Source organism: Felis catus, chromosome F2 (genome assembly GCF_018350175.1).
Source record: "Felis catus isolate Fca126 chromosome F2, F.catus_Fca126_mat1.0, whole genome shotgun sequence".
Classification (NCBI taxonomy): Eukaryota; Metazoa; Chordata; class Mammalia; order Carnivora; family Felidae; genus Felis; species Felis catus.
Window position 1 is genome coordinate 44,456,007 of NC_058385.1, and position 26,250 is coordinate 44,482,256.

The 26,250-nt window shown below is 40.1% G+C and overlaps 1 protein-coding gene across 6 annotated transcripts in view; it reads right to left on the reverse strand.

The window, feature by feature from the left end:
* NIPAL2 (NIPA like domain containing 2) overlaps positions 1–26,250 on the reverse strand; it is an 85,160-nt gene that overhangs the window by 8,968 nt on the left and 49,942 nt on the right. For 5 of the 6 annotated variants that reach the window (XM_019822583.3, XM_023248756.2, XM_023248757.2 and 2 more), the window contains 4 exons: positions 18,262–18,383; positions 11,050–11,146; positions 3,344–3,479; positions 1,379–1,467 (listed from right to left, as the gene is read on the reverse strand). In XM_019822583.3, coding sequence (XP_019678142.3) covers positions 1,379–1,467; positions 3,344–3,479; positions 11,050–11,146; positions 18,262–18,383 — 444 coding nt within the window. The remainder of the gene's footprint in view (positions 1–1,378; positions 1,468–3,343; positions 3,480–11,049; positions 11,147–18,261; positions 18,384–26,250) is intronic. The other variant, XM_045049650.1, reaches the window with a different exon arrangement.

Genomic DNA, 26,250 nt, shown 5'->3' on the forward strand with positions numbered 1-26,250 from the left:
ACATAATCCCTAATTGCTTCCAAAATACATAAACTTTGCTTTGGGAAATGAACTTCCAATATAAGAAGGTAGTAAATATATCCAACAAGCCAATAAACTAGGGCATAACAGTACTAACCTTAGGAGTGATATACTGGAATCTATTATATTTTGGTTTGGACCAAGTTTCAAATTTATGCTTTTTTTTTTTTTTGATCTCTTCTTTTTTTTAAAATTTATTTTTTAAATTTACATCCAAGTTAGTTAGCATACAGTGCAACAATGATTTCAGGAGTAGATTCCTTCATGCCCCTTACCCATTTAGCCCACCCCTCCTCCCACAACCCCTCCAGTAACCCTCTGTTTGTTTTCCATATTTAAGAGTCTCTTACGTTTTTGTCTCCCTCACTGTTTTTATATTGTTTTTGCTTCCCTTCCCTTATATTCATCTGTCTTGTATCTTAAAGTCCTCATATGAGTGAAGTCAAATTTATGCTTTTTAAAAAAAACGCTATTGTGTCTCACATATATATGTTTCTGAATTGTCAATAAATACAAAAGGACTGTAATAGTAGAAAAATAGAGGCCAGAGCAGTGAAGATAGTAGCTTCTATTCTCATCTGCCTGCCTTTCCCTGGAACACTGGATTCAGTTTTGGACCCCAGTCTTTGATCTAGGTGATCAGTGGTAAGGGGCAAGGAAGGAGGAGTTAATGGAAAGAGGAATGTTTGGCCCAGAGACAAGACACAAGAGGACCCTTCAGCTGCTTTGATTATCAGAAGGGCTGGCAAGGAGGGGCGCCTGGGTGGCTCAGTCGGACTTCGGCTTAGGTCATGATCTCGTGGTCTGCGAGTTCGAGCCCCGTGTCGGGCTCTGTGCTGACAGCTCAGGGCCTGGAGCCTGCTTCAGATTCTGTGTCTCCCTCTCTCTCTGCCCCTCCCCTACTCGTGCTCTCTCTCTCTCTCTCTCTCTCTCTCTCTCTCTCTGTCAAAAATAAACATTAAAAAAAAATTAAAAGAAGGGCTGGCAAGGAGAAGACTCCAGAAAGCAGAACTAAGATGAGAGTCTTGAATTTACAGGGAGGCTAGTTTCAACCCCACTATAAGGAAACACTTTCTAATAATTAGAGCGCTCCAAATAATTAGGGGGATCCAAAACAGGACTGAGCTGTCTCGGGAGACAGAGAGCACTGGGAAGCCTTCCCCACAAAGCAGAATAACCTGTCTGCGAGGATGTTATGGAGCAAATTCAGATCCGGGTGGAGGTGAGCAGGGTATGATACCGGCTACGTAGGTCCTTTTAACCGAAGATTCCTTGGCTGTCTTGTTTACTCCGAGAGAAACTTTATTTATGCTTTTGCAGGGGTCGAATCACCCGAGCAGAGAAAACCCAAGCTCACCTGCGATAATGGCGCTGGTCGTGAAGAAAACATGGTTAATGGGCACCACCACCGCTGTGTTGTAGAGCTTCGTGGCATGATTCAGGAACCTAGAGCAGAAGGCACTTACTGAAGCTCTGGCTTTAAGAGACGTTCAGCAACAAGTTAACAGTAACCTCAAGAAATGCATGTCCTTAAGCTACAACTACAAAGGGAAAGGAAGTGCAGTAAAAGGGCATTTCCAATCAGCAGTCATAGCTTATATGCATCTGATGTATGAGATCAGATGTCAGGTTTTATGGTCTGTTTAAACCAACAACAGTAACAATGAAAAGCAATTAATCATATTCTGAGGCCACAGAAGTTTGAGTTGGAAGTGAGTCAAGCTGCTGGACCAGTATCACACTGGAGCTGATTCATTAGGATAGACCCTAGAATCTGTTAAATATCATATCTGGGGAATAGTGTAGCTATCCATTGACATGCCACATGCCAAGAAGGAAGATGGAGAAGTAAAGGAATGTTTAATGTTTCAAAAACAATGCTCTGTGCTCCAGCTGCACAGCACATGTGGGGAGCTCAGTTTCGCACTCTGGCCACCAGCGCGACTCAGGTTCCCACAGTGAAGCCGTGCTGCCCTGTCATTGACGTCAACTGAGCAATTTTAAAAAGCACTGACGTTTAGGTCCTGTCCTAGCACAATTAAAAAGAAATGCTTTGTAGGTAGATCCCAGGTGTGCCTGAGCACATGTGTGTGTACATGCATGCATGTATATGTGTGTGTGTATATGTACCTATCTATGAACAAACAGACCACTCCTCAGGCAGTTTTGATGGGTGGCCAGTTCTATAGTTCTAGTGCATTCACGGGGCACCAGTGTGGAAGAGGCAGGGACTGGGACAAGGGTGGTGGGAATGCAGGGTGCCTTGGGTTGGACCTGCCTCTTAAATTCATAAAGCTGAGTTTAAAGATAATGACGCTAATCACCAAATTCCAAAAAGATGTTATAGCTGTGCTGATGAATTCGGAAGAAGAAAGGGAGATGAAACAAAGTGGCAAGGCTCAAGCATTAGAAACACACTCATTCTCATAAGGAAATGACAAATGAAACAGTGACAAAACACTGGGTTTTTCCAGTCACTCTCCACCTTCCTTGCCACAGGCCCATGTCTGACCCAGAACTATTAGGCTTTGCTGCTAGCATCTATGGAGGGAGCGGCTCTCTTCCCAAGTTTAGGCCCTGATTTCCCAGCTGGCTCCAGGATGGAGCTTTTGCACAGCATTTTGGGATAAACAGAAAACTTCCTGGCTGGCTAAAGACAGCCTCGCAGGCAAAGGCATAATCATGATGTGAAACGGAGGGGAAGTGACTGGAGCAGAAGGAGGTGGCAGAGGGTGGGGGGGAGAGAAGAACAGAAATTTAAAATGTTCCATGTCACCACTCTTAGGCCCCAAGAGAAACATAAAACAATCATTCCGCGATCCCATGGGTACAAAGAAAATTCTGGCCAAGGATGCGAAGTTCTGGGGAAAGGATTTCCCTCCCGGCCAAACGTCTGGTTTTGTCCATCCCTGGGCAATTAATGAGCATGAGCTAAGAATGAAGGTGAAGGGTTCATGTATTTCCTATATTTAGAATGAAATCCTGGATGTGGACCTTCCCCTTTGATTTATTGCTAATGACAACCTGCGTACGATGGATATTAATTACAAGCAGAAGAGCATCAGGAAAGTATCAAAGTGCACTTAGCTAGATTGCGGCCATACTTTAGAACTCACAAGACATGAAGGCAAAGCTTAGTAAAAACTTATTATTGGACGCGAAGGAGAAAGCAAGGCGTGCTGGCTGAGGACAAGCTGAAGGCCCTTCACCCTCAGAAATCAGTTACACCTCATTTTAATTATCCACGGACGCCAATAAAGATTAATGCTCAGAGAAGCACGGGAATGTTGAAAGATTAGTGAATAGGTAGAAGCTAACTTACTTGACTTGGAAAACACAAGACGCTATCATGACGATAAACATGATATAGAAGATGGGATAAGTTAGTTGCATTTTATCCGTCACAGAAAAAGTGATCATGCCTGAGACTGCTTTTACTGAAATGACAGTCAACGAGGCTGAAAAAGAAAACAGGAGACACAAATAAAATACATTTTTGAGACAGAATTACCAACAAATATCTGAAGCTCACACAGTAGAGTGGTCAATACTCCAGTCATGTTCAGGACGCAGGCTTGTGAGAGGTGGGGGTAGGACGTGGCTCCGGACAAGGGGTGGCCCGGCTGCTCAAGCCGTGCGGCACTTTGAATTTGCCTAAATCAGCTAAAGATCTGCTACGCGACTGGGTGCTTTTTATCTTGGGAGCAAGATGCTTATTTTCCAGCCCTAACTGCTGAAAGGATGTCGCAGAGGTTATAATTACTAGGAGATGGGAGAGGAGAAAACAATGAAGGTGGGGGAGAGAAGCAAAGTCAGACAGTCCATGTGACGTGAGTGGGAAAATAACTATTAAACGATACTGAAAAATCGAAAGCCAAATAGATGAGAAAACTGGAGAGTGGGAAGCGACTCCCTCTGTGAGTTTACTAAGAATTGTACTGAGTCTATGTCTGAGCCTTTTTGTCCATAAATGTCTAGAAGCCTCATGAAAAAAAATTTTTTTTGAAGACAGTAATAGGAAGCAGGACCAGAGCTGAGCATCCATCTCTCAGTCAACCATAAATCTAAGGGTTACATAAGCACTTTCTATTTATACTCTTATGCTAAAGAGGAACCTGGCCTTAGGCAAACCAATTTTTCATAGGTTCCCAACAGCAATGAAGAAGTGACTTGATATGAAAGCAATGAGGCATTTTCTAGAAACACCATGTCTCTGTAGGAAGAAAATCGTGTTTTCTTTTGGTTTTAGGTTGCTTAAATTTAATGTCGCATCTAATTCCGTAACTAAGCTGAAACCTACAGAAAGTGAAAAAAATCATTTTTACGTGAAATCAAATAACTCTAAGTCAAAGGCAATGCGAACAAGAAACATTTTCTTTGTGCTGTTGGTCTACCTGGTCATGACATATCTGAGCTTTATCCCTTTTAGCTTTTGAAAAGGCATTATATAGAGAGAATGTTTAAAATAGCAGCTGATGGCCAACCAGGGAAAGCCTCCCATAACCTCCTTTTCCAAAAACTGAAAATATACTTCAACTTGAAGAGTACCAGGGCACACTTCCAAATCAGGCATTTTCCTTTCCATTAAAAATCGTAACAGAGAACAGGTGACAAATTCTAAAAACAAACCCCCAATCTGAACAAAGAGGCCCTTACAACTGGGTCCCTCTTCATCTTTAAATAGCTTTTGACCTGATCATCTTACATGTTTTCTACAGATTATGACAATAGTCCTATCTCAGCTAATCTAGGAATTTTATCTGCAGTGATGTGCGCCACTTGATGGTTTAAGTTTGTAAGGTTAGCTCTTGAGGGACCTTGATTTCCTCTTCAAAATTTTGCTTGAAATTAGAGTACAACGTGGTTATGGCCTTGTGGTCTGAACAGCCAGGTTTCCCAAAGGGATCATTAATGGGGAAGGAGTTGAACACACTATTCCATTAGCCTCAGAACCTCAGGATTGCAAAGGCCCTTCAAGGTCATCTAATGCAACTACCATCTGATGTTAAATTATACTTGACCGCAAAACAAAAACAAAACTAGACTTTTCATTAAATAGCTAAACCAACTATTGGTTTGCTAATATAGTTAATCACTGTATTGCCAAAGCATGTACAATCACCAACCAATTAATCACTCTTTATTGTAACTCTGCAAGTTATTTCTAGGCTGGTGACAAGTACTTCTGTTTTATTTTTGGGTGGGAATGTGGTTGGTGAGGACAGGTGAAAATACAAAATTTAACATGCTATCATTCTAATGTATACATAAAAAATATAAAGTGCTTATATATTTTCTATTTTTATATACAGAAAAAAAAAAGCTAGGAAAAAATGCCAGAAGAAACAATGTCAAGATCCTATCGGTAGTTATCTCTAGGCACTGGGATTATGAAGAACCTTTAAACTCATTTTTTAAAACTATAAAAGTTTATATGTTCCTTTAAGAAAATTTGGAAAAATGCAGAAAAGCCTGGAAAGAAAAATGAAAATCACCTGTAATCTCAACACTCATCCCCAAGTCACTTTTAACATTTGGGAATATTTCTTTGTAGCTATTTTCCTGTCTCTGGATATGAATACAGGGAATATTTCTTTGTAGCTATTTTCCTGTCTCTGGATATGAATACATTATAACATATGTATATACATATGTTATATATATATAACAAATAGTATATACTATTTAGGAACCTAGTTTCAACTGCCATCAAGTATTTTCTATGCCATTAAATATTCTTCTGAGCATGATTTTCATCAGCTGTGAAGTATGCTTTTGCATGAATTATACTTCATCTTGGTAATTCCCTATTTTTTGCATATTTAGGTTATTTAGGTACATCCTTTTTTTTTTCTGGAATTAAAAATGAGGTTGTGATGAATATCCCTGAATATATATCTTTGCAAAGCACTCTGCCAATTGCCCTAGGAAAATGAGCTATGGGGCGGGGGAGCGGGGTGGGGGTGGGGCTCTGGTGACAGATGCTGTTTTCTGAAATACACTGGCAAGCTGCCTTCTACAGACTATCAGTCACATTCCCATAGTACTGTGAGGCAGTGTTCAGTTACATGGATTTTTACCTTTTTCTTGATGGCCCTCTCTGTTTTTCTTATTTCTCAACAATAGACATGTATTACTTTCGTCATCACAGTGGTACTGCTTTTGCCTGACATAGCTGACCTGTGTTTGAAATCTGGCCTTCTCGGTTTCCTCCGACTTCATCAACTGTTCCTTCCAGAGACTTTCCCAAATTGCTACCAATGTCTCCTTATTAGAGCCACAAATATTTCACTTATTAATTTGGCTTCCATAATCTGAGTATGCTAAGCATAGAGAAGGACTTCCTAGCTTTCTCAGCTTCCTGATCAGTTGAAAGCATCTTTTTAAAAAATTTTTATTTATTTATTTATTTTGAGAGAGAGAGCGGGAGAGGGGCAGAGAGAGAGGGAGAGACCGAGACTCTCAAGTAGGTTCGGTACCATCAGTGTGGAACCTGATGCGGGTCTCGAACCCACAAACCGTGAGACCATGACCTGAGCTGAAACCAAGAGTCGGACGCTTAACCAACTGAGCCACCCAGGTGCCCCTAGTTGGAAGTATTCGGTTGGGAGTTTTAAGACTTAAGAGAGACTGTAGCCACAGGCCTGGGGAGCCCCTCACCAGAGCCAGTTTTCTTTCTTCCTGGTTGCCCTCACTTTCTATTTTCTTTTTAGTTCATTTTTTTTTATCTATCACATAAACAATATTAACAATAAAGTAAAAACAAATCCACCTGCATACTACTGTTACCTCTCACTCATCTCCAGCCTCTGCTTCATGCACCCTTTTAATCACAACAAAGGTAGGTACCATGTTGTGTGCTACATTTTCCATTTAATTTGACACTGTAACTATTTTTCAAAGCTGCTACATGGTTTCCATAATCATTTTTTCTTGTAGAAGTCATTAGTGATCATTGTAAAATGCCCAACCAGCACAGATAAGTAGAAAGGGAAGAGTGGGCAATCTTTTTCTCATTTCTTAGTATGATGACAGCACTTGTGCTATTTCTCCAGCATGTAGGCTTCAGCTTTTGGTTTAAGAGAAATATATTTTTCCAATTTCACAGAAACAGAGACTAGAATGGTGGTTGTCAGGGGCAGGGAGTAGGGGGAAGGGAGTGATGTAGGTCAAAGGGTCTAAATGTTTAGTTTAAGAAGAGTAAATTCTGAGGATCTAAGACACAGCATGGTGACTACAGTTAATAATGCGGTATTGTATACTTCAGAGTTCTGAGAGATCTTAAACATTCTCATTACACACACACACACACACAGTTCACTATGTTAACTATAGGGGGTGATAAATGCATTCATTATCATGAGCTCAGTAATCATTCTGTAATGTATATGTGCATCAAATTACCACGTGGTGTACTTAAATACATACACTCTATGTGTCAATAATTTCCCAATAAAGTGAAAATTATTAAAAAGAGAGAAATATGTTTTTAACACAGATATCTTTCTATTCTGATTACATTTCAAATTCTTTATTAGGAACGGATATTAAATTTTAACATGTCTTTTCAGCATCTGGATATTTACATGATATTTCCCTTTTGAGCCATTAACATGATGAACTATATCAATGGATTTCTTTTTTTTTTTTTTTAATGTGTATTTATTTTTGAGACAGAGAGAGACAGAGCATGAACAGGGGAGGGTCAGAGAGAGAGGGAGACACAGAATCCAAGGCAGGCTCCAGGCTCTGAGCTGTCAGCACAGAGCCTGATGCGGGGCTTGAACTCACGGATGGTGAGATCATGACCTGAGCTGAAGTCCGACGCTAACCAACTAAGCCACCCAGGTGCCCCATATCAATGGATTTCTTAAAGAACCATGCTTTCATTCCCATAATTAATTTAGTTAATTCAAATGTTTTCTCTGTGCTCACTGTCCTCAGTTCTAGATAATTATATACAGTGTAACTAGAACAGACATGGCTGTGTCCTCATAGAACTGATTAGGTGGAGAAGATGAGCAATATCAGAATGTAAATATGTAAGTAGGATATGTAAGTATAAATTGTAAGCGTTACAGAGAAAAAGAACCGGTTTCATTAAGACCACTTGGTCATGAAGTATGTCGGGTTTTTTTTTTTCTGGATTCTACTTGCTAATTTTTTGAGACTTTTACATTAATATTGAGTGGGGAAATTAGTACAGGGTATTCTTACTGTGTGCTACTTGGGATCAGTATTGATACTCATTATGTAAACAAAACGGGAAAGCTTTCTTCTTATGTCCTCAAATAGTGTGAACAACAACAACAAAACAGAATCTGTTTCTTAAAGATTTAACCTTCTAGGTTGAAAGTAAAGATGGGGGGTGGGAGGGAGGGGAGGGTGGGTGATGGGTATTGAAGAGGGCATCTTTTGGGATGAGCACTGGGTGTTGTATGGAAACTAATTTGACAATAAATTTCATATAATAAAAAAAAAAGAAAGTCAAGTATGTAGGCCTGGTTCTTTTCAGGATGTAGCTTTTTAAACCGTTCTTCCATGTCTTCCATATCTATTTTCCTTTAAAAAATAATCAATTTAATCAAATTTTCATCTTTGTTGTGGCTTTTATTTCTAATTTTGTATATTTGAGATTTTTCCTTTTTTTTTTTTTTTTTGTCTTATGAAGGATATATTTTAATGTCTTTTAAGAATAGATTCTTGGGGCACCTGGGTGGCTCAGTCGGTTAAGCGGCCGACTTCAGCTCAGGTCACGATCTCGCGGTCCGCGAGTTCGAGCCCCGCGTCGGGCTCTGGGCTGATGGCTCAGAGCCTGGAGCCTGTTTCCGATTCTGTGTCTCCCTCTCTCTCTGCCCCTCCCCCATTCATGCTCTGTCTCTCTCTGTCTCAAAAATAAATAAAACGTTAAAAAAATTTTTTTAAAAAAAGAATAGATTCTTGGGTTTATTTATCAATCCATTGTTTTTCTGTGCTCTATTTCATTAATTTTTACCTTTATTAATCACTCCTTTCTGCTTGCTTCAGCTTTATTTCAGTGTTTTTTTCCCTCCCGTTTTGAGCTGAGTGCTTGACTTACATTTAATGTAATGAATTTCCTTCTGAATACAGCATTAGTCATAAACTACAGGTTTAATATTAAGTGTTTTCATAATCATTTAAAAATATATGCTGCAATGAAAGCTTCATTTCTCCTTGGGCCCAGCTGCAGTTTAAAAGTAGTGTCAGCATTTCCAGATGTTACAGTTTTACTGGTTTCTGTTATTTTTGTTATTATTTTCTGTTTTTATTTCACTGTGATCTGAGAATGTGGTCCATACTTCAACTTCCTGGAATTTATCAAGGATTTCTTTGTGGGCAATTACACAATTAACTTCTGTAAATGTCACACAGGCGCTTGAAGGCAGGTGTATGGTCTGTTTTCAGGATTTAGAGTTCAACGTTAGAGCAACATTGAGGACTCATTCTTCTGTCCTTATAGATCTTTCTGTCTACCTACCTTCCATGAACTAAGAGAAGTCTTCTACTCCTCTCATATTTCTATTAACATCGTTTTCAAAAGAGCTGCTGCCTGAATCTCCTGAGGGCCCCTGGCCTTGGTGTCTCCCCCTCCCAACCCTCAATTCTGCCACGATGAGCAGCTAAATACTAATATGGAGCCTCCAGGAGCCTTTGCTTCTGCCTGGGTTTTAACTTAGATAGTAATAGTATGCCCTTTTGCTTTCTTTTCCTTTCAGTCTGAGTTAACTTGTTTTAGATGACATTTATGTATGAAGTCAGAGTATTTCACAACCAGCAAGGGCCGGTTAGAAAGGTCACCATTTCTACAACTCTTGTGGAGCTAAACCAGAGAACTGTGGATGAATCCAATTTCAGAATCTTTTTTCAAAATCAATCTGGGAATTTTTCTGAAGCCCAATATGGGAATCTTTCTTTATTATTAGATGAATTTACCCTATTTACATTTATGATCATAACTGCTATGTATGGTCTTAATTCTGTTATCTTATTTTCCTATTTAAAATGTCCTTTATTTTCAATATTTTCCTATATAATGTGCATTTTATCTCTTAGTTGTTTGCTTTTGTTCTCCCTATCTGGCAATTTGGAAAGAAACAACAGTAAAGTTCTTCTTCCATTCTTTTCATCAACAGCATACCTGACTGTGGTATAAATTCATTTCTACAAGTAATCATCACAAGTACAAATCTTCCAATTCAAAGGAGAGAACTAGTTTGTGAAATGAAGATGGACAAATGAAACTCAGCCCCTCCTTAGCCTGAAGGTTGCTGCCTGTCCCAGTGGTACAGGTATAATCTACAGAATCATAGCAAACAACACACGACGTATGGTTCATTTTATTGGCAAGGAAGAGGAAAAAAAAGAATTATAAATAACTTTTTAAAAGGCAATTTTCCAAGTGATTACTGAGAGCTCCTGAGAGAGTGTTGATTTATATGAAGATGTGTGTGTGTGTGTGTGTGTGTGTGTGTGTGTGTGCGTGTGTGTAAGAGAAGGGGAAAGGGCAGATTTAAAAATACACAGTGGGCTTACGGAACCATCAGTTTTCAAATCCTGGGGAAAAAAAGGAAATGGGTAGATAAACAATGAATGAAAGAAATGTTATATTTAAGAAAATCATACTGCTTACATTTACATTTCATATTAGCCATATTTTGGTAAGAAATTCCTGATAAAAAAGTTTCAATTGGGATTATTCTTTTGTTCCTCTTTTAATATTTTTCAATTACATCCTAAGAAACAAAATCCTCCAACTGTCAGAGAGCAAATAAAATTACCCAGAAGTAAAAACGCTGACATGTTTTTAAAGGAACTAAACAGACACCACTTGTAGATATGGATGTGCAAAATACAGTTTGCGTGATTGAGCCTGGGTTTCTTTTTGCAGACCAGAGTTGAAAAGTAGAAACAATGAGAAAGGAACAGAATGCTTAAGTGTTCTCCTTCAAACCTCTTTTTTCACTTAGCATGGTTAGATTGGAGAATGAGAGAACAGTACGTTCTTACCTAGAAGTGCCACCAGGCTTAGCAGGATCACCATGTGCTTCATTGCTTTTCTTTTATGGAAATAGAGGAGGGTGCAGAAAATTAATATTTCGAAAATCTAGAAGTGAAAAAGATGCAAAAGAGTATCAATTATTTTACACACAGTCTTCTGAATGCCACACTTCTCTTTCTGGTTTTGCAACAGTTCGTTCCCCTGTGAGAATTGAGGGTGCCTGGCGTTCCTGAGGACAATTACAAACATATGAGGACAATATATGGAACCTCAGCCATCCAGACCCAGAGCTCTAACCTCACCTATATGCCAACGATGCCGAGATCAGCAACCCTGATCTCATTTACCCAACTATCTTCTAGACATCTCCACGTGTACATTTAATAGCATAGCACACAAATGCGGGCAGTAAATTCCTGAAGGCCTTCCTTCCCCACCTATCCCTCGTGGGGCCTTCACCCCTGCAATGAATGGCCTCACCACACACCTTTTGCACCAGCCAGCAACTCTTTCCTTTCCATCACTCCCTGCCGCCCTCTCTCTGACCACTGCAACAGCTTCCAATTCGTCTCGGATTCTACTCTTGCCTCTACAACCCAGCCATTCAGCGGCCAGAGGAATCATTTAAAAGCACAATTTGAATAATGAACTAGGTCATTCATAGAGAATGTATATGATACACATATAAGGTATTTACATAATATGACAAGTAGTCATGTGCCCTGCACCTAGCCAGAGAAAGAGAACCTACCCATACTTTGAGGTCTCCTGTTCACCCCACCCCAATTGCACCCCCCTCCTCCTCGGCTCTCCCCAGCAACCACTACACTGAATTCTGTGTTTACTCTTCATTTTCTTTATGGTTTACCACCTTTCATGTGTCTCCCAACAGCGCCTTGTTTATTTTTGCACGTCTGGACTTTATACATGCAGAATCATACTTGGTTTTGATTACTTGCTTTTTTCCCCCACTGTGCATTGTTTATGAGATTTATCCAGGATGATATATGTAATAGAATTATATATTATATCCAGTCATTCCTTTGCTTAAATCTCCTATGGTTTTCTATCACATTAAGAATAAAATCCTGGGGGCGCCTGGGTGGCGCAGTCGGTTAAGCGTCCGACTTCAGCCAGGTCACGATCTCGCGGTCCGGGAGTTCGAGCCCCGCGTCAGGCTCCGGGCTGATGGCTCAGAGCCTGGAGCCTGTTTCCGATTCTGTGTCTCCCTCTCTCTCTGCCCCTCCCCCGTTCATGCTCTGTCTCTCTCTGTCCCCAAAATAAATAAACGTTGGAAAAAAAATTAAAAAATTAAAAAAATTAAAAAAAAAAAAAGAATAAAATCCTGGATGGCCCACCTCTGCCAGGCACAGACCCCCCACCGCCTGCCAGTTCTCTGCAGTGCTCAGATTGCTCTGGCCTTTGCACTAACTGCACTAACTGTTGGAGTTGCCTGGAATACTCCTTCCCTGATCTCCCTACAATGGCTCCGTCTAGTCATTCAAATTTCAGCTTACACATCACTTCCTCCAAGATGGCTTCTCTGACTGCTCTAACAGAGCCACCCCTCATTTACTGTGGAGTGTAGAATATTTCCTGTTCATGCATTTGTATGTTTCTTGTCTGTCTCCCCATCCAGCACATCAGTTCTATGAGAACAGGGACTTTATCTGTCCTGTTTGCTACTGTCTTTAGTGCCTGGGCACAGTCGGTTACTCAATGAGTATTTATGGAATTAATGAATAAATTACACCTCAAATTTATTATGAACACCTTGCCAAAAACCAAGACTTAATGTCTAATAAACTGAGTGTTCAATAAATATTGATTGACTGAATGTCTAAAATTTTCCTGCCCATAAGAAAACTCTAATGTCACTTTGAGTTCTCAGTTTTATTTTTGTTGTCACTTTTTTCTTTTTTGAAGTCCTTAAGATAGCCTGATGCAAGTTATTTTTTTTCAAAGAGGTAGTATCCCTGGCCTGAAATCGTAAATATGAATGTTTACTTTTCTGACATAAAAACACCACCACTAATTTTTTCCTTAAAAATTACTAGAGTTACGGACTTCAGTACATTCAGGACTATATTTTACTTATGGAGCCACCTCTAAATCAACATGAATCTCTACTGTTTCAGTTCAAGGTTTGCTTTTTTCTTTTTTTAATCCTCTGTGGGCATGGAAAGCAGCAAGACCATATCTTCCTCATTTAAAAACCTTTCATCTCATGTGGAAGATTAAGTCATCCCTCAGCTTTTTCCTGGTAAATTAAACCAATTACTTTAACTTTTTCTTAAAGGACTTTTTGCCAGGTCTTTAATTGAATCAAGCCATGCTACAAAGGCTATTAAACTCCTATCACTTTGTCTTCCCCCAAACTGCCATCACAACATGGGTTGGGTGTCCCCACCTCTGTGCAGCTCATCAATCGTTAGCAGAAATACCCCTGTCGGCTTCACTCCCCTCTCAACCACAGGCTTCCATTTCTCACACTGACATAAACAACTCACGGCAGCATTTGGGACCACTGTATTTGTTGCTGGAAAGAAGGTGGCTCAGCCTGCATTAATGCACAGAGTGTCTTAGCTAAATCTGTTAGCGGGAGGATTATTAATTGGGGGGAAGGGAGAAATGAGGGTAGTTATCAGTTCTAAATATCAAATATGACTTTCTTTCTTTCTTTCTTTCTTTCTTTCTTTCTTTCTTTCTTTCTTTCTTTCTTTCTTTCTTTCTTTCTTTCTTTCTTTCTTTCTTTCTTTCTTTCTTTCTTTCTTTCTTTCTTTTCTTTTCTTTTCTTTTCTTTTCTTTCCTTCTTTCTTTCTCTCTTTCTTTCCTTTCTTTCTCTTCCAAATTCCATCTCTGTGGTTAACACGAGCTCCTATGACTCACAGAATGGCTGTCATTGCCCTGCATTCTGCCTTGTGGCAAGAGGTCACGGAGTTCCCAGGAATAAAATATTCAAGCAGCATGAATTAATGTTAATTTTTTTTCCTAGCAACATTTCTCCCCCTCTCTGAAAATATCACTGTTAAAGCGGCTGTGATTTCTACAGGTTGCTGAGACCCAGGGAGAGGCTGCTTTGCTGATTGCTGTCTCAGAGGTCAGAAATAATAATGGCACTTAACTGCAGGCTCACCGCCCGCTCTACTTGTACCAATTCACTCAATCCTCACAACCTGAGGAAGCAGGCACTATTTTACAGATGAAGAAACCAAGGCTCAGAGGGGTTAAATGACGTAGGTCTGGTAGGCAGAATAATGGCCTCCCAAAGATGCCCATGTCCTAATCTCTGTAACTTGTGTGTATGTTACTTTACATGGCAGAGGGGCTTGGGAGATGCAATTAAGGCTATGGACCTTGAGATGGGGAGATTATCCTGGATTATCCAAGAGGGCTCAAAGTAATCATACGACTCCTGAAAAGCAGAGAACCATCCCAGGCATGGTCAGAGAGAGATGGAACATGAGAAAGAACAGCGTCAAGGAAGGCTAGCGGCCTCTAGAAGGTGGAAAAGGCAAGGAAATGGATTCTCCTCCAGAGGCACAGGCAAGGAATATAACCCTGCCAATACCTTGATTTTAGCCCAGTGAGACCCGTGTTGGACTTCTGACCTTTAAAACTGTAAGATAATAAATCTGTATTGCTTTAAGCCACTAAGTCTGTGGCAATTCGTTATGGAAGTAATTGGAAGCTAATTTAGGTTCTGGTATCTGAAGTCCTTCCAGGGGCGCCTGGGTGGCGCAGTCGGTTAAGCGTCCGACTTCAGCCAGGTCACGATCTCACGGTCGGTGAGTTCGAGCCCCGCGTCGGGCTCTGGGCTGATGGCTCAGAGCCTGGAGCCTGTTTCCGATTCTGTGTCTCCCTCTCTCTCTGCCCCTCCCCCGTTCATGCTCTGTCTCTCTCTGTCCCCAAAATAAATAAACGTTGAAAAAAAATTAAAAAAAAAAAAGAAACGTACAGCTTATTCAGACTCTAAAATGCTTTCTTATTCATTTCAGTAGTTATTTGATCAGTCCTAAAAAGCAATTCAGGTACTGCATTTCTATTCAGTGTAATACAAGAGTAGCTAGATGAATGATCCTTCAAAGAATAGCCTTAATTGCTGTAATTATGATCTCTGCAGTCATGGTTTGCAGAAAAAGCATGGAAACCTCCATCTCTAAGGATTAAATATTAATTACCTCGATGTTTAAACCAAACTTAAACATCGATGTCAGATTTAAGCCAAACTTCAGCTCAAGAGCTTTGCATGTAATTGGTAACATCTAGAGTCTTTAGAGAGGTAACATAAAATGGATTAAATTCCAAACTAAGATAATGTAGATATATTCCCTTTAGAGTCTAAAGCCAATAGTGTTATTAAAAAAAATTTTTTTTTTTCAACGTTTATTTATTTTTGGGACAGAGAGAGACAGAGCATGAACGGGGGAGGGGCAGAGAGAGAGGGAGACACAGAATCGGAAACAGGCTCCAGGCTCCGAGCCATCAGCCCAGAGCCTGACGCGGGGCTCGAACTCATGGACCGCGAGATCGTGACCTGGCTGAAGTCGGACGCTTAACCGACTGCGCCACCCAGGCGCCCCCAAAAAAAATTTTTTTTAAGGTTTATTCAGTTTTCAGAGACAGAGACAGAGCGTGAGAGGGGGAGGGGCAGAGAGAGAGAGAGAGAGAGAGAGAGAGAGAGAGAGAGAGAGAGGGAGACACAGAATCTGAAGCAGCCTCCAGGCTCTGGGCTGTCAGCACAGAGCCTGACACAAGTTTCGAACTCACAGACCGTGAGAGGCGCTCCCCCATAGTGTTATTCAAATGTGACTTTATTAAAGATTTATTTTATGCTATCTTATAATATCTGGAATTAGTTACATTTTTGGATGACATTTACTTTCAAATATACTTTCATTATTTTATGGGAATATGGGTCTCTCCCAGGGCTGTAAAATTCCTGTTACAGGATTTCTTCTCTATACCCTGGATGTCCAGTCTGTTGAATGAACTAGTGAATCAATGAATGAATGAATTTAAGAGTTGACTTTGGAAAACGGCAAAATACAAGTAATGTCAGAGTTTCTTTTGTGGAAATAGAAGGTTTAAGAAAGAGTAGTTTCGTTCTTTTAAATGTTTTCTCTGGTGTTAAAATAATATAAGACATGCCATCATCAAACACTGCTGCTTATTCCAGGAAATCAAATCTTGCTGCATATTTAATCTCCCAAGGATTCAACTCGGGCTATTCATTTTCTGGTCACCGATTGGGTGACCCTTTTCTTACTGGATGAAGAATCTGTTTTGCCTGTAGGCAAATAATAATAATACGTTGGTAGGACTTCAAGTCTCAGCTATCATGAAAATGGATTTGATTGATAAAATCTGTGATTGTTAACGGGCTGGGTCTGCTGGACAAGCAGGAAGTTACAATGGGGCAGAGGAGAGACACAAAGAATGACAGACCTGAAGAAGGCTAATCTGAATTAGGCAGTCCAGTCCTAAAGTCTGATGTACAGGGGAAGGGGAGCCTTCCAATATAAAAAGGAGGAGAGTTCAGGAGAGAAGACACTGAGTTCAATTTTTGAGATGTTACATTCGAGGAACCCATGACACGTCCAAGACAGGGATGAGCAATCAGTGGACAGATGAGAACACAGAACTGCAGCTCAGAAGACGCCTGGGAGAGAGATGTAGACTGGATTTAGAAGTCTTTCTAAAGGATGATGGGGGTTGTCAATGAGATCACACTAGAAAACCTTGGAAGAATATGTAGCATGAAGAGATCAAGAGTGGTTGGCATGAGAGAAGGATGTGCCCACCAAGAGTATTGAATGGCCTAGTCAGAGAGGAAGAGGAGAAATCGGGAAAATAAATTGAGGAAGCCACGGAAGAGAGGGGTTCAAGGAGAAGATGGTGGGTTATGAGTAAATGCTGCACAAGGTTCAAAAAACAGCAGGACCAAAAAAGCAATTCCATTTGGCAATTTGTTGGGGGGGGGGCACGGATCTATCAGATGATAAAGAGTGAGGAGTGAATAGGAGTTGGGAAAGTAGAGGGGAGAGTAGAGTGGAAGGGAAATAGGACAGTTAATTGAAGAGTGTGTATGGATGAGGATTTAAAAACAAAAACAAAAACAGAGAAACCTAATTTGTTTAAGTAAAAGAAAGCAGTATAGAGGGAGACTAGAAAGAGAAAACACCTGTAAGCATTTGTGTTCTGGTGGTCGGAATTATATATCAGAGATGGCGAGATATATAGAATTCCTGTCACAAAGATTAAGGACTGCCAGATAATAATGTAATATCATATAGTTCCCACTGTAGTATCCTGGGTTACACTTAAAGCAAAGTTCACCAGTAAACATGTCCCTGCAAATGCCAATGGCACAGTTTTGAATAACAGGTATATGAAGTAGGGTCATACTATTTTACCTATTTCAATGGCAGAGGACTAGATCAGATAGCCTTTCAAAATCTTTTCTGATGCTAAATATGTATGATTCTCTGTGCTTTGATTCTTCTCGTTGAATTCACAATTATTTTACTAATATAGTTCTCGGTTAAAGGTCACCTAGTCTATCCCAGTTTTCTTCTTACCACCTGCCCCTCCTGGAATACGCTTTTTCTTTAATATAAACTGACTTCTGAAACAAGTTACACATCAACCACCACAAGCACGTTCTCTCTATACTCACGGGGTACAGCCACTACATCAAATAAAGTATCCCAGTCAGTGGCTTCAAATTTCTATATCAGCTCATTCCTTTCTTTCTTTTACACATCTCTCAGCATTATCCTTCTGCTGTCTACTTCTCCCCAGACAATCTGGTACATGTTCTCAATGAACACTTTTTTGAAAAAAATATCTATCTTGAATTAAAGCCAATGAATTAAAATGTGTCTTCAGGTATTTCCCTTTGACCCGGGAAGAGAGGTTTTTGGGGTTCGTGTTTTTACTTTGAGTTGTCCTAAAACACCTTGCTTTGGAATTTGTTGGATTAAATATTGTGGAAACTGTTCCAGTGACAGGTCAAGAATAGGATACTTGGGAAACTGGGGGTGCTCTATTGCTGATTTAGTGTTTCAAATACTTTGGTATTAGTCAAATCTATTTATGGTTTAATGAGATATTAATGTTGAGAAGCAAAGATTATATTCATTCTCTAACATCTGTAGGTACAAGTGGTCTAGATAATATAGTTTATGGGATAGTAAAAAATTTTTTTAAATTCTTACCACATAGATCAGGAACTGCCAGCCAACAAAGTAATACTGTACTGTTCTTGCAGAGATAGACTGAGTTCTATTTGGAGCAAAGTTCACCAATAAATAGGTTCCTGCAAATCCCAGTGTCATACCTTTAAATAAAATTGAAAAGACAAACCAAGTTGAAAAGGGATATTTAAGCTTTTTTGTCAATGCAAACATTACCTATAGACGGAGTATTGCTTGTAAAAATACCTACAGCCCCTCCTTGTTAAAATACAATTCAGCAAACCATCCCTAGATAGCATCCTGCATCCACATGATAGCATTATCTTTAAAAGGGGGATAAGGGCCAGGGAAAGGATGGGGTAGGACATGACTTCTGATTTTTCTTGTTGTTTCAGATGAATCCTTGCCTCCTCAGAAAACCTTTCCCCAAAGATGGGAAAGATCAGAACACGTGCATTTGGAGACATGAAAACACATCCAAGCTGGCTGTTTGTTTCCACATGGACCACTAAGAAAATGATAGATCCATCAGAGCCCAGAGAGTGGGGAAGTTCAACACCTGATGATCTACTCACTCATCTTTGCAGCTTGTACACACACACACACACACACACACACACACACACACGATTTTACACTTTGAAACTCTGGTAAAAGAGCACCTTAATCATTGCCATTTATTAGAGACCTTTTAACAGAAATGACAAAAGTGAATGCTGACTTTGCTGTAAGACTTATTTAATCCAATTTAGAATCTAGAATTCTAGGAGTAACTTAGTAAAATATCACATTATAAACCTATGTAAGCCATGTGTTACTGTCATGCCTTTCACATTACTTAAAATAATGGAGGAAACCTCATCAGAGAAATACAAATCAAAACCACACTGAGATACCACCTCATGCCAGTCAGAGTGGCCAAAATGAACAAATCAGGAGACTATAGATGCTGGAGAGGATGTGGAGAAACGGGAACCCTCTTGCACGGTTGGTGGGAATGCAATTTGGTGCAGCCACTCTGGAAAACTGTGGAGGTTCCTCAAAAGATTAAAAATAGACCTACCCTATGACCCAGCAATAGCACTGCTAGGAATTTACCCAAGGGATACAGGAATACTGATGCATAGGGGCACTTGTACCCCAATGTTTATAGCAGCACTCTCAACAATAGCCAAATTATGGAAAGAGCCTAAATGCCATCAACTGATGAATGGATAAAAAAAATTGTGGTTTACATACACAATGGAGTACTACGTGGCAATGAGAAAGAATGAAATATGGCCCTTTGTAGCAACATGGATGGAACTGGAGAGTGTTATGCCAAGTGAAATAAGCCATACATAGAAAGACAGATACCATATGTTTTCACTCTTATGTGGATCCTGAGAAGTTTAACAGAAGACCATGGGGTAGGGGAAGGGGAAAAAAAAGTTAGAGAGGGAGGAAGCCAAAACATAAGAGACTCTTAAAAACTGAGAATAAACTGAGGGTTGATGGGAGGTGGGAGGGAGGAGAAAGTGGGTGATGGGCATTGAGGAGGGCACCTGTTGGGGATGAGCACTGGGTATCGTATGGAAACCAATTTGACAATAAATTTCATATTAAAAAAATAATGGAGGAAAGAAATGTGTATGGGAAGAGGGGCCACATAAGGAGGAGTAGAGGGAGGCCTTGACCTTGCAAATAACACTGAAGACTGCTTATTTATTAATAATCAGCAAAGAAAAATGATATAGGTAGCATTTTTCAGATAGCACCCTTGAAAACATAATTCAACTTGTTTCATAACTGAGGTCGGTGTTGTTGTGTATATAATTTACAAGCAGCACTGACTCCAACCTGAAGCAATTTGGTTTGTCTATAAAACCTCACAATTCAAAGACACCAATTTCCTGTTCCTCTTAATCAAATGATTTAGGGTTTTGAACTCTAGTTTTTGAGAACAAATAGCATTTGACTTTTCACACAAGCGAGACAATAGCTATTCAAGGTATTTGTAGAAGCTATAAAATAAGCTTCTTCTAATGTAAGAACTTACTCTGTAATACTTTGTGAAGGCAGAAATTACATACAAAATTGTAAAAGCTATTTCTAATGAGAATTTTAAAAATGAAAAAACAATATACTCTATTAAGCATTGCAATAAAGAGAAAATAATAAAAATCGTACATAAGAACTTGGGCAAAATTATTGTTCAGCCCTGTCCTTTCTTTGGAAAAGAAAAAAAGATCTTGTAAGAAAATTGTTCAATATTAGGTTCCTAGGAGGATGGAATGAAAAAACACACACACAGTTTTCTAAACTTGGTATACTGAAGTAGAATAAATCCATTGAATACAACTTAAAAATCTCAGAGACTTCCAACTTCCTTTTGTGAAGTCCAAATTTCTTATTTTTATTGAATTCCTCTGCCAGTAATTTTTTTTATCTCCTATAACTGTATCTAGTGTCAATTAAATTTCTTTTTTTCAATTATTTTAATTTTTATTTATTTATTTATTTTTTAATATATGAAATTTATTGTCAAATTGGTTTCCATACAACACCCAGCGCTCATCCCAAAAGATGCCCTCTTCAATGCCCATCACCTACCCTCCCCTTAAATTTCTTTTTTTAAAGTTAGTTTGGAATGGGTAACGTAAGGTGAAAAAAATCTGAAAGACACACAAGGGTGGTGAGTGAAAAGTTAAATCTTTCTCACACCCTTATGGCACACTAGTTCCCCTCCTGGAAGTTAATACTGCCACCAAATCTTAGATGTCCTTTTCCAGGGATGTTTTATGCAGGTGTGTGAGAGACTGCCTAAGTTTTGGTTTTCTACACAAATGATAGCAGATTATACACACTTGCTTTTGTTCTACTTAACAGAATATCTTGGAGAACATTTCACATCAGTGTATGTAGGACAGCCTCATTCTTTTCAAGTCTGCATAATATCTCATTTTTGGATGTTGCATTATTTCACTTAACTTTCCAAAAGGGTCCCTGGTTCACATCCTGACATCTCCTTTCTTGCCTCACATCTGCTTCCTCATTTGCATACTGTGCCCATTTTCACCAAGGTAGATCTTCGCTCCATTTCAAAACTCCTTGAACACAAATGAAATGACTGATGATTTTGCAATTGTACTTTCAAAGTACTTTTGTACATACATTATTTCACTTGAGCCCCATATCAGTGGGAATCTAGTAAAGAACTCTATGGCAGCTCAGTAGGTCGCACATTCTTTCTTTTTATAATTTTAATTTCAGCTTCCTGTGACAATTACAAAGGCAGTTCTAGAGAGCTGCTACCTGTTATATGCTTGTCTACTTGGTATCATTTGTATTTGTGTGATTCACTGTCTCCTGTATGGATCATGTGCACATTTTCCATAAGTGTGTAAAAGTGTTGAAGATAGTCATTAGCAGCTCCTTAAATAAATTTCCTTAAAATGTATTTATAGCCCATCTTTTTCTAAAAGTGGCATCTAAAAGATGTCATTTCCTGATATTTTTTTTCTCAGTGAAGCCACACATATTCTTTCATTTGAAAGACACAGATTTCTAAGTTAGAAACTTGCTAATTTACCTTCTGCTGGCCCACTTGCCCAAGGGAGTAATCTGGTAGCATAAGATACTCTAGGAAGGGAAGCAGCCCTTGGCATGCCCTTTGCCCATGGAAATGATTACATTACAGATCAAAACTTGGATCATGAAAGACTAATCCATGCTGAAACTGCCCCCACAGATTTCAAATTTCGCTGCTACTTGCTGGCTAGAAGAGCTTAGGCATGTTATTTATCCCTCTGTGACCTAGTCTCCTCATCTCTGGGTACAATGAACTTATCACACCTGCTAGACTCCAGAATTTGGCTGAGCAAGAGGCCAAATTCAGCTCTGCAGAGCTGAATAGATTTGAAAGCTCACCCGGAAGCCTGATGTGACAGAGGACCCTGGAACAGATCTACCTCAGGATACAGACCACTGGGAGTCAAAAGCGATCTCAGAAAAGCTTAAAAATTAATCCCAAACTGGCAGCTCTTTCTGCCCCTGGGTCCTGTCCCTGGGCTATAATAAAAGCGCCTTTTTGCACTGACAGTATCTTAAGAATTCTTTCTTGACTGTTCACTCAGCAGCCCCACAACATTTCTGGTGCCCAACCTAGGGCTGTTCTTCTTTCTAGACTTCGAGCCTTGGTACAAACTTAAGTTACTCCCTCTTTTCTTTTACTTTAACTCCAGGGGCTTTTCAAGAAATACGGTCTTATTGGAACAATCTCATGTTGACTGCTCTGGCTGCAACCCTCGAGCCTGTGACTACTCTCCAGGGAGGATAAAGGCCTGCCTTTTGACTGGAAGCTAGTACCCTGGCCAGAATGGTAACAAGACCCAGAACTTGATGCCCTCTCTTTATCCACCCCTTCTTTTTTTTTTTTTAGACAGAGAAAGAGAGAGCGAGTGTGAGCAGGGGAGAGGAGCAGAGGGAGACAGAGAGAATCTTAAGCAGGCTCCACACTCAGCACGGAGCCTGACACAGGATTTGATCCCACAACTCTGGGATCATGAACTGAGCCAAAATCGAGAGCGGATGCTCAAACGACTAAGCCACCCAGGCACTCTTATCCCTGTTCTTATACAAAGCATGGGACAGACACCTGTCACTAGGATTGCTGACAACCTTAAGACTTCCATGTGAGGTTTCCTCCTCATTGGTCCAATGTGATCCCCTCCGCATCCCTGGTCTAGCCACTTCTGGCCATGAGACCACTGGGAACCAGCCAAAACCAATGTCAATATCAACTGAATTAAAACCCAACTGGGGACCATTTCCTGGGAAGTTGTCTGTAAAGACTACATGTATTGGAATGTCACTTAGACCATGATGGATTTCTATCTTTACTATTCTTCATCAATGTCCCCTACTAACTACTTGAATTACAATACTCGGTAATTTCGCCTTGTAGAACTTTTTTAGTGTCTCCCTCGGTTAAAAATGGCAGGTTCTCCATGGTATTTCAGTCTATTCACTGGCACCAATTTGTAGTCTAGAATGCAATGGGGAAATGCAGGGATATCGACATCTCTTCAGTAGACAGGTTGGTATTCATCAACAACTTTTTGAGGGAAGCTCTGGTTGCTCTGAACACTAGGAACCCTTGATATGATCCTGAGTGGAATGCCATCCAACAATCAGGGGGATTATGGTAATGGACTTTTCTTCTTCATTCCCCAAAAACTCCCCCTTGGGATGTCTCTTAACCCACTGGAGACAATTTGGATTGCAAGATTTAATGAAGAAAGGACTCATCTTCTTCTGCAATAACACATACCCTCAGTACTCCGTAGGAGACAAAGAAAAATGGCCCATTAACAGATACTTAAACTTCAATACTACTTATCAATTAGAATTTTTTTGTAAATGTCAGGGAAAATGGACCGAAATCCCATATGGCCAGGCCTTTATGGTTCTGTACCCAAACTCTGATCTGTCCATATTCTTTTACAGGGCATGAGGACCCCCCCTCTCCTCACCCTCCACCCTCAACCCACCAGCTCAGCTGCCTTGGGCCCCTCTACCACCTTACCTGTGTCTTGTCCTGTTCTCTATGTGCCAATCCTTTGTCTCCCCTGTAAACAAGTTGCTGCCAGGATCCTGTACATGCCTCTCTCTTTTTCCCGAATTACTCATCTTTGTTTACTTCTTCTCAAAATATATCTTGAGAGGACGAAACAAATGAGGCTTCTTATTGCATGTGGGGGCTTCTGCCTGAATTATTAATGGCTATGATAATTGGAGCCAATTGTCTGTGGTAGTCGCTAAACCTCAGGACAGGGGCTTAAAGAATATTCCTAAGCAGAGGCCAGAACTCCTTTTGTTTCAGGGAGATTCCCTGTCTTCTCTGGCCTGACATGGATTGGCTGTTTTCACCTTTTGTCGGTGGAAAGAAAGTATGTGTCTGGTCATCTGTCTGAGCTTGGTCTTTAGGACCAGGGATCCTCTTTCTCTGCCCTCGGGGCTGTTACCTGCCTCCAGCCTTGCTAGCAGCACCTCACCTCTTCTGCTTCCCCTGCCCTCCTCCTGTTTCTGCAGAGCCCGAATAACCTGCTCCTATACCATCCTCCGCGCCTCTGGTGTTACTGGCTCCTGCTCCTCCTACCCTGCTATCAAAGAGCAAAGAGTACCCCCTTGGACTTAAACCACCCGCTTCAGATTTCCCCAGGTAAAAAACTGACAATTGATTGGCTTTTAAGTGGACCTAGGTGCAACATATTCGGTAAACTAATTTAAGTTTGTTGGATTAATTAAGATAGACACGTCCTTAGAGTTATCAGCATGAAATATAAAACTTTTATTCTACCAAGGATTCCTGAAAGTTAAATAAGCCTGTGTTATCTTTGTTGCAATTTGTCAGCAAAAAGATGACTTAAAATGACGGTTAATTTTGTCTTAAAGTTCTCATGGGTAATTGTTAAAAAAAACCCAACTAGGTTGAATAAATGAAAATGTTTATAACTTTCAAAGTCTTTGATAATCTGAAACCTTAAAGTTTTGCTTGTATGATAAATTGGATTGGATTCATTGGCTATCTAAGTTTTTCCAACCAAGATAAAATACTAACACATTAATTACTAAACATACGTTTGTGCTTTTGGTTTCTCATAGCAGAGAAACTGAGGATACTTGGGTCTGTTGGTAAACATGCTTTATGCTTTGTTGAAATAGTGGATGGCTCCACTTTCCTTATGATCTCGTTAAAAAAAACGTATTCAAAATTGTATCTTTAATCTTATGATCCAGGGAAGATCATGGACTGTCACTGGGGCTGTCTCTAAAAGGGTAACAATCCAGTTTGAGAATGGAAGGACTGAACAGGAAGGAACTGGTTGGTGTTTTCTGACTGCCTGGTGAAGACTTCTCCCCACTGGTCTTAAGAAGACAGAAGAAAGGAAATAACACACTTAACAGAACACAGAGAATGCTAGTGGGACTATGTTTGCTACCCACTGCTAATCTCAGCAGACTAGTGCACAAAGCACCAAGAGCTGAGCCTCAGAGGGAACCAAAGACGGAGCAGTCAGGCAGCTGTGGGTGAGCGGCAGGTGGGGTCAGTGAATGGGTGCTGGACATGATGCATCTGCCACCCTCATGGCCAGTCCTGTACAAAATATACTTTCTCATCAAATACAAACTCAAGTCACTTAAATTTCTACAGTGATCTTGTGGGAGTTTCAGATTTAGCTTGACACAATGCACAGATGTTAATAAAATTTCTTCCTATAAACTTGTCACATATGCACAACAGGGAAGCAAGCTCATCTCTGCTCTTTAGAGTAAACGGACTAGGTATGGTGGGAAGGTACATGCCAAGTGAGGGTAATCTTTTTTTTTTGGAAGTGGTGTTCTTAAAACTGTTAATTTCATTGACAAGTATGGCTGGCATGAGAGTTACATTACATCACCATCATACTAAAATGTGATGATAATAATAATAGTAATACCTAATACTTCTAAGCACAATTCTAAATGCTTTATATATAATTAACTTAATGCTTACAACAAATCTGTGAAAAATAACTATACTGTTAAAATATTATACTATATATGTGCTATATAATCTTGTTTGGGATGTTCTTGCTAAGTGGAGAGCTTGGATGAAAACCTAGGTAGTCCATTTGCTTAACGATTACACTCTCCCACCTCTTGTATCCATAAAGAGCCAGGACTGATGAATGGACAACTCAGGGCTGTCATTCATGTTGTAGGCTCAGTAGGTGGTGCCCCAGCCTAGGTATACAGGCCAGGAGCTGTACAAAGCATAACCTAAAGCCAGATGCAACATCCCCACTGGGGATAGACAGAATCAACTCTCCCTGGCAGTGGTCCCTGGGCTTCATGACTAGCCCTGAGGTTCCTTTAGAAAAGCATCTTCAAACTGGTATTCCCTGGAACCAGTTTCATAAGGCAGATGCTCCACCAAAAAGAGTCTCAAGTCAAATCTATTTGGGAAGAGATGAGTTAGACAAACTT